This window comes from Leucoraja erinacea, chromosome 4, assembly GCF_028641065.1.
Source record: "Leucoraja erinacea ecotype New England chromosome 4, Leri_hhj_1, whole genome shotgun sequence".
Lineage (NCBI taxonomy): Eukaryota > Metazoa > Chordata > Chondrichthyes > Rajiformes > Rajidae > Leucoraja > Leucoraja erinaceus.
The window spans coordinates 97,923,651-97,933,386 of record NC_073380.1 but is presented as its reverse complement, the minus strand read 5'-3'; the positions used below and the strand labels follow the sequence as shown (position 1 = coordinate 97,933,386).

The following is a 9,736-nucleotide window of genomic DNA, read 5'->3' as shown; positions in this document are numbered from 1 at the left end:
AGGCAGAGTGGGGCAGCTGGTGGAGCTGCTGCATCATCTCCACTGATTAGAGTCCAAGTTTAACCTTTGGTGCTGCCTGTTTGGAGTTTGTTCTCCCTCTGTCTGAGTGTGCTTCCTTTGGGTGCTCCAGTTTTCTTCAAAAGCACTGTATGTTGGTAGGTTAATTGCCCACTAAGAAGGTCTAGCTGGTAGAAACTTTGGGGAGTTGGTGAAAAAAGTGGTGGTGTATAAAACCGGATTAGCACAAATGAGTGCCTGATAGTTGGTATGGTTTCTGCGACTCAGTGCTCGTTTTGTACTGAATGACTCGTCGAACATATCCTTACAAATTAAAGCTGACATGTTCACGATTGTCAGGAAATGTCGCTTCTTACAAAATACTGGGACAGTGCCTTGGCCTGGCAATGCTTTTTATGTTCTCCTATTCATTTATAAAGCCCTTGTGATCTGGAATTCATCATCTCAAACAAACGCTCTTTGCTAGCTTGTCTTCAGGTCAAATGAACTATCATGGTTCAGGCCAAAATAACAGACCAGCCACTCATAAACCTGAAACACTATCTATAGATCAATGTATTCTTTCAGCATGGACTTTAGGTCATAGAAACATAGAAACATAGAAAGTAGGTGCGAGAGCAGACCACCAGGTCCATCGAGCCCGCACCGCCATTCGCTCATGGCTGAACACTAAACAGACACACTTACCCACAAACAGTAGACACAAGACACAGAACACAAGACACTACCCTCCCCTTTATACCGCTATCACCCCTCTCCACCCCAAGAACCTCGTGATCTCCTGGGGGAGGCAAAAAACCGGATAAAAACCCAGGTCCAATTCGGGAAAAAAATCCGGGAAATTCCTCTCCGACCCCAATCTAGGCGATCGACACTTGTCCAGGAGATCACTCAGGTCTTACTATACTAACCATACCTAGGTCCATATCCCTGCCCTCTCCCCGTAGCCCCTTATCCCCTTGGCAGCTAAAAAAACCATCTATTTTAGTCTTAAATATATTTAAAGTTTCTGCTTCCACTGCTCCCTGGGGCAGTGAATTCCATAAATTAACCACCCTCTGGGTGAAGAAGTTCTTCCTCATCTCAGTTTTAAAAGAGCCCCCCCTTATTCTGCAACTATGTCCCCTAGTTCTAGTTTCCCCGATCATTGGGAACATCCTCGGTGCATCCACCCGATCAAGGCCCCTCACGATCTTATATGTTTCAATGAGATCGCCTCTCATTCTTCTAAACTCCAAAGAGTAGAGTTCCAAGCCTACTTAACCTTTCCTCATATGTCAATCCCCTCATTGCAGGAATTAATCTTGTAAACCTTCGCTGCACTGCCTCCAGGGCTAGTACATCCTTTCTTAAGTATGGACCCCAGAACTGTACACAGTATTCCAAATGTGGTCTCACTAATACTGTGTACAGCTGCAGCAAGACCTCCGTGTTTTTATACTCAATCCCCCTAGCAATAAAGGCCAAAACTCCATTGGCCTTCCTGATTGCTTGCTGCACCTGCATACTAACTTTCAGTGATTCATGTACTAATACCCCTAGATCCCTTTGCGTTGCATTACAACGCAGCTCCTCCTCATTTAGAAAATAACTTGCCCTATCATTTTTTTTCCCAAAGTGAATGACTTCACATTTATTAGTATTAAATTTCATCTGCCAAGTTGTTGCCCACTCACCTAGCTTATCTATATCCTTTTGCAGACTCTTCCTATCCTCCTCATCCCCTACTTTTCCTCCCATTTTTGTATCGTCCGCAAATTTTGATATATTACACTTGGTTCCCTCCTCCAAATCATTTATATAAATTGTGAACAACTGGGGTCCCAGCACCGACCCTTGCGGAACCCCGCTAGTTACCGGTTGCCATCCCGAGTATGAACCATTTATCCCCACTCTCTGCTTCCTATTTGTTAGCCAATCCTCTACCCATGCTAATATATTACCCCCAATCCCATAATTTTTTATTTTTAGCAATAGTCTCTTATGTGGCACCTTGTCAAAAGCCTTTTGGAAGTCCAAGTATACCACATCCACCGGTTCCCCTTTATCCACCCGGGTTGTTACTTCCTCAAAGAATTCGAGCAGATTCGTTAAACAGGACTTCCCCTTCACAAAACCATGCTGGTTCTGTCCGATGAAGTCATGTCTATCCAAGTGCCCCGTTAGTGTTTCTTTAATAATTGTCTCTAACATTTTACCCACCACCGATGTTAGACTAACCGGTCTATAGTTACCCGCCTTCTGTTTACTTCCTTTTTTAAATATAGGTGTTACATTGGCCATTTTCCAATCCACTGGGACCGTTCCTGCCTCCAGGGAGTTTTGGAAAATTATCACCAATGCATCCACAATCCCCACCGCTATCTCCCTCAAGACCCTTGGATGTAATCCATCAGGCCCAGGGGATTTATCCTCCTTCAGTCTCATTAATTTCCCTAATACCACCTCCTTGGTGATCTTAATAGTATTTAGCTCCTCCATTCCTACCGCCCCCTGTTTATCCAGCGTTGGAATATTTTTTGTGTCTTCTATGGTGAAGACTGATACAAAATACTCGTTTAATGCCTTTGCCATTTCCATGTTCCCCACCAACAACTCTCCAGTCTCACCCTCCAATGGACCAACGTTCACCTTAGCCACCCTTTTTCTTTTTATATAGCTATAAAAACTCTTACTATTAGTTTTTATGTTGTTCGCTAAATTCCTTTCATAGTCTATTTTCCCCGTCTTAATTAATCTCTTAGTTATTTTTTGCTGACCTTTAAATGCTTCCCAATCCTCTACCCTCCCACTATCTCTGGCTACCTTATATGCCCTTGCCTTCAGCCGAATACTATCCTTTATAGTTTTACTGAGCCATGGCTGACTGTTCTTACCCTTACCCCTTTTTTTCTTCATAGGAATAAATTTTTCTTGAAGGTTATACAGTATACCCTTAAACGTACACCACTGCTCATGTACCGTCTTATTCTTGAGTCTGCTATCCCAGTCAACTTTGATCAGCTCAGTGCTCATACCTTCATAATCCCCCTTATTTAGACTAAGCACCCTAGCCTGTTTCAACCTGCTCCCCTTCTATTTGAATATGGAATTCGACCATATTGTGGTCACTTGTTCCCAACGAGTCCCTAACTATGACATTTTTAATTAATCCTGCTTCATTACACAGGACCAGATCCAAGATTGCCTCCCCCCTTGTCGGTTCTGTGACATACTGTTCTAGGAACCCGTCTCTAATACATTCTATAAACTCTTCCTCTAGTCTACCCTGCCCAGTTTGGTTTGCCCAATTAATATGAAAATTGAAGTCCCCCATGATTACAGCAGTTCCCTTTTTACATGCGTCAACTATTTGCAGATTTATGTTCTGACTAACAGCGTCACAGCTATTTGGAGGTCTATAAATTACACCCACTAGTGTTTTTTTCCCCTTATTATTCTCTATCTGTACCCAAGCTGTTTCACTATCCTGATCCTTCAACGCAATATCCTTCCTCTCTATTGCCGTTATTCCCTCCCTTATTAAAAGGGCCACCCCTCCTCCCTTTCTTTCCTGTCTATCTTTCCTAATTGTCGAGTACCCCTCTATATTTAACTCCCAGTCCTGATCCCCTTGCAGCCATGTCTCCGTAATGGCCACGATATCATAACTATATATACTTAATTGCACCGTTAATTCATTTATCTTATTACGAATACTCCGTGCATTTAGATAAAGCACTTTCAGATGATTTTTACTACCCTTCCTTTCCGTTTTTGCCCCTTTTACATCTAAAGCTTTATCTTCACACATTCTGTCTCCTGTCACATTTTGACTTTCCGCTTCCCCACTGATACCCTGCTCTATTTCCTCTACCCCTGCCGTTATTACCCCCCTTGATACCTCCCCCCCGCTACTTAGTTTAAAGACCTCTCTACTGCCCTAGTTATATGATTTGCCAGGACCCCAGTCCCAGCACCGTTCAGGTGAAGTCCGTCCTTACAGAACAGATCCCCCCTGTCCCAGTACTGGTGCCAGTGGCCCAAGAAACCAAACCCATTATTCCCACACCAGTCTTTGAGCCACGCATTTAGCTTTTTAATTTTACGTACCCTTGCCGATTTGGCCCGTGGCTCAGGTAGCAATCCGGAGATCAGTACCCTCGAGGTTCTGCTTTTTAATTTATTCCCTAACTGCTCAAACTCCTTCAGCAGATCCTCCTTCCTCGTCCTTCCTATGTCATTGGTCCCCACATGGACCACGACCACTGGATCCTCCCCCTCCCTCTGCAAATTTCTCTCCAGCATCGCAGAGATATCCTTAACCCTAGCACCGGGTAGGCAACACAGCCTTCGGGACATGTTCTGCTGGCCGCAGAGAACCTTATCTACCCCCCGAATAATACTATCCCCTATCACTACGGCATTTCTTCTAACTCCCCCCTCTTGAATGGCCTCCTGATCCACGGTGCTGCAGCCAGGTTGCTCATCCCTCCCACAGCCCCTGATCCCGTCCTTACATTGAGTAAGAGCCTCGGTCATGCTCGTCAGGGACAAGGGCTGTGGCTCCTGCCGCATCTCCTCCTGGTTCCCCCTACCTGCCTCGCTTATGGCCACACCTTCCTTTCCTTGCTCACTGCCTACTGAATTAGTTAAACTGGTCGGTGTGACCATCCCCTGGCACAAAACATCCAGGTAATACTCCCCCTCCCTGATGTACCGCAGCGTATGAAGTTGGGTCTCCAGCTCATCTATGCGGAGCTGGAGTTCCTCTAGCCTCAAACACTTACTGCAGCTGTAGGGATCTTCTACATCAATGGTGTCGACAAATTCCCACATCTCGCAGTATTGGCACATCTCCTGACCGCCCATCTTATATAAGTAATTAACTGGTCCTATTTAAGAATCCCCTACTGTATTGATACACCCCTTATTTATATAATCCTACCTCCTATAAATGGGAAAGTACTCACCCCAGCCGTAAATTACCTACTGGTTTGGCTGTCTAGTGGTAATTCCGTCCGCTCTTCCTGTCTGGTCCACTGCTCCCTTGCAGTGCGTGGCAAACCTCTTTGCCTCTCCCAGAATCCTTAGCCTCTCAAGCGTATTGCGTGGTCTCCTCTCCTCAGCCTCCTCTCCGAAGACTCTCGAGCCAAAGACTCACACTTTTCTCACAGGGTACTTCCCTCACTAGGCCGCTCACTCACTCAAATGCAGCCTGTCCCAATTTTTATAGAGCCTTCCTGTCTTTCAATATGCACCCCTTCTCTAAAGTTAGTCACTACATTAAATATATCATTTTGAAAACTTAAAACATTTTAGTGCAATATAAGAACATGATAGTTGCACACATGAAGAATTTTTGTGGGTGGATGATAGAGTAAATGTTAACACTCTAGATCATATATGAAGCTTTCAATAAAGAAAAATCCATCGTAACATCTGTCTGTCAAATGAAAATGAGTTTCCTCACATTTATTTAGACATCACAAATTATATACAAGTAATATTTTATATAACTACAAATTTATCATACAAACATTAAGCTGTAAACTACAAGTCATTGCACTATTTTAATGTTCACACAAAACAAATTTGCTTGCACAAAAAGAATGCAAATTAGCTGCATTATAAATAAAGCTAAGCAGATTACTTCACAATTGAAGGCAGTAATTAAAAGCCTCCATATCTCAGCCTAAATTATTTTTATTAAACCTAGATCAGCATTTGATACGTTTTTTCCCCCCCCAATATGCTCACTCCCAAAAAGATTTTTTTTTTCCTTGAGGGTTCTGATCTAATTTGTTCCATTTTTTTCTTCCAGGCATCCCTCGGCAAAAGACAAACGCCATTGATCATTCATGCCGTTGTGCAACCAATTACCACGAAACTAAAACAAAAACTGGCATAATTTCGTACACAACCCCCCCCCCTCCCCCATCCACCCCGCCCCTCCCCCCATCCACCCCCCCTCCCCCATCCAGCCCCCCTCTAGCAAACCCCATCTTCCCCCCCCCCCCCCTAAAATTTGTCCACGGGTACAAGTGTCATTGTACTGGCCCTCAAAATAGCAACTTCAGTTAAAGACATCACAGCTGCGGACAGCAGAAATATCTTCTTAGAAGGACCAAAGAAACAAAATACTTTAAGATTTGCATTGGAATAAACACCAACGTGCTGTGCTACACAGCATGTCTGATCTAATTTGTTCTATTTTTTTTCCTTCCAGGCACCTCTCGGCAAAAGACAAACTGCATTGATCATTCAAAGATGCCGTTGTGTTGACTTATCTTGGCTTGCAACCCAATTACCACATAACTAAAACACAACAAAAAATGCTATAATTTTGCGCACGCTCCCCTTCCCCCATTCACCCCCCCCTCCCCATCCTATCCCCTCCCGCAAACCCCAACCCCCCCCTCAAATTTGTCCACCGGTACAAGTGTCATTGTACAGGCCCTCAAAATAGCAACTTCAGTTAAAGACATCACAGCTGCGGACAGCAGAAATATCTTCTTAGAAGGACCAAAGAAACAAAATATTTTAAGATTTGCATTGGAATGAACACAATGCAAGTTAAGGTTTGGAAATATCACTCTAATATCAATAGCATTTACTTCGTGCTAATTGGAAGTGCTTTTCAGCATCTTTAAAAAAAAAAAAAATCTAACAGCACTGCACTCAAAGCAAGTATCACCATTTCATTTAATGATGCCCTGCAACTGAAATGAAGTTCAAAGTATCACGTTCAAAAGCACAACATAAAATTACAATAACTATTGGGTGAACATGGAAATACAACTTTAAACTTCACAATTAAAATATGCACAGGTTTTTTAAAATCAAATCATAAGACTTATACCCAAAAATGCTGGAGAAACTCAGCGGGTGCAGCAGCATCTATGGAGTGAAGGAAATAGGTGACGTTTCGGGCCAAAACCCTTCTTCAGATTGATGGGGGGTGGGGGGGAGAAGGGGAAAAAGGGGGGAGAAGGAAGGAAAAAGGGAGGAGGAGGAGCCCGAGGGCAGGGGGGATGGGAGGAGACAGTTCGAGGGTTAAGGAAGGGGAGGAGACAGCAAGGGCTAGCAAAACTGGGAGAATTCAACGGTCATGCCAACTGGACGCAAGCAACCCAGGCGGAATATGAGGTGCTGTTCCTCCAATTTCCGGTGTTGCTCACTCTGGCAATGGAGGAGACCCAGGACGGAGAGGTCGGATTGGGAATGGGAGGGAGAGTTGAAGTGCTGAGCCACCGGGAGTTCAGGTTGGTTATTGCGGACTGAGTGGAGGTGTTCGGCGAAACGATCGCCCAGCCTCCGCTTAGTCTCCCCGATGTAAATCAGCTGACATCTAGAGCAGCGGATGCAGTAGATGAGGTTGGAGGAGATACAGGTGAACCTTTGTCGCACCTGGAACGACTGCTTGGGTCCTTGAATGGAGTCGAGGGGGGAGACGAAGGGACAGGTGTTGCATTTCTTGCGGTTGCAACGGAGAGTGCCCAGGGAGGGAAGGGAAGAATTGACAAGGGAGTTGCGGAGTCGGTCTTTGCGGAAGGCAGACAGATACATAAGACTTAAATATTGCAGCATATCAAATGTAAATAATCTTTTTAAAAATGAATACATCAGTTATGACATTTACATAATTTAATACATTTAGATTCTTTGATAAAAACGTTTAACATTAACTACTCGACAACATTGTTTCAAAGTATTGCAGATAATTAAACACCGCAGTCTGACATGCAGTGAATCTGATTTTAAAGACCACATGACTGTACATTTAGTGACTCCGCTTGCTTTTAAAACAAATGTAGATAATGAATTAATGGATATAGTTTATGCTTGTAGTAGTGAAACTTGTTTTGTTAATGTTAAAGTTAATATTCCACCGCATTCCTAGTCTGGAATGACATGGTGTTCAATGAAAGATTGTTCTTTTCCCAGAATTACTTCTGGATGCAAGCAATAGATTCAATGATCAGTAAACGGGTTCAGTTCTTGGGTTCTTGTTGCATTTCCTCTTCCTCAGTTTTGAAGAACAGTAGCGGAAACATTCCGAGGATGCAACCAATGGTTACACCTATAACTTTTCCCTGAAAGAAAATAACATTAAGATATTTTATGTAATAGATCAGGGAATGATTTAATTCATATTCCAAATAAATTTAAATCACACAAATGAAATCAATCTTCAAAGTTAAAGATCACAGCTCCTTTATCCTGGCAAGGAGTCGTTGTCAGAAATGTTTTCTGCATCTTAGCCCAAACTATAAATTTAACCCACTTATGTTAGTTCCTAAGTCAAATATCAATAAATTCAAGATTTAAACTTAACCTTCTGGGCTTCAAATATTTTTTATTAGCTGGTTTAGAATGAGCATTTTCCTCCTGTGTTAAAAAGGGAAACCATGTGTTAAATTCTTCAACTGTTGTTTACCTAGATTTTCAGAAGGCCTTCGATAAGGTGCCGCTAGTCAGACTGCGAGGGAGGATGAGAGCCCATGGTATTGAAGGGAAGATACTGGCATATACAGCAAATTGGCTGGATGGCAGAAGGCAAAGAGTTGCAATGAAAGGCACTTTTTCAGGTTGGCTGCCAGTGACTAGTGGAGTTCCGCAAGGGTCAGTGCTGGAGCCACTTCTCTTCACTTTGTAGATGAATGATTTGGATAAGGGTGTGGAGTGCTTTGTGGACCAGTTTGCAGATGATGCGAAGATAGGTGGAGGGGCAGGCAGTGTAGAGGGAGCAAGGACTTTGCAGAAGGACTTGGTCAGGTTAGGAGAGTGGGCAGAGGAGTGGCAGATGAATTGCAGTATAGCAAAGTGCAGAGTCATGCATTTTGGTAATGCGAATAAAAGCTTAGATTATTTTCTAAATGGAGTGAGAATCTAGAAATCAGAGGTGCAAAGGGACTTGGGAGTGCTGGTGCAGGACTCCCAAAAGGTTAATTTGCAAATCGAATCGGTAGTAACGAAGGCAAATTTAATGCCAGCATTTACATCAAGATGACTGGATTACAAAACTGGGATGTAATGTTGAGGTTCTATAAGACACTGGTCAGGCCGCATTTGTAGTATTGTGAGCAAATTGAGGTCCCATATCTGAGGAAGGATGTGCTGGCTCTGGCGAGGGTCCAGCTGTGGTTCACAAGAATGATTCCAGGAATGAGTGTTTGACAGCACTAGGCCTCTGCTTGTTGTAGTGTAGAAGGTTAAGGGGGGGGACCTCATTGAAAATTGCAAAAATAATGACAGCCATAGAGTGGATGTGGAAGGGATGTTTCTGCTGGTGGGAGAGTCAAGGACCAGAGGTCATAGCCTCAGAATTAAAGGGCGCTCTTTTAAAAAGGAGGTGAGGAGGAACTTCTTTTGTCAGAGGGTAGTTAATCTGTGGAACTCATTGCTACAGAGGACTGTGCAGGCCAAGTCAGTGGATATACAAGTTCTTGATTAGAACAAGTGTCAAGGGTTATGGGGAGAAGGCAGGAAACTGGGATAAGGTGGCAGAGATCAGTCATGATTGAATGGGGGAGTAGACTCGATGAGTCGAATGGCCTAATTGTACTCCGACAACTTGTGAAGTTGCAAGTACTGGTTGTGGCTATGAAGCGGCAGAATGTAGACATTCAGAGATTAAGTAAGCATACGGCAAAGTTAGAGGGGACTTGTTTAATATATTGTTCAATATATTGTTTAAACCACAATATATTGAATTGCGCAGACTGGTCATACCAAA

General features: G+C 43.4%; 1 protein-coding gene across 2 annotated transcripts in view; it reads right to left on the bottom strand.

Moving 5' to 3' along the window:
- Positions 1–6,417: 6,417 nt before the first annotated feature.
- The window catches only part of tmem65 (transmembrane protein 65), a 57,600-nt gene continuing 54,281 nt past the window's right edge, over positions 6,418–9,736 (bottom strand). For both annotated transcript variants that reach the window (XM_055634836.1, XM_055634837.1), the window contains one exon: positions 6,418–8,093. In XM_055634836.1, the coding sequence (XP_055490811.1) occupies positions 7,992–8,093 (102 nt within the window). In that variant the 3' untranslated portion in view covers positions 6,418–7,991. The remainder of the gene's footprint in view (positions 8,094–9,736) is intronic.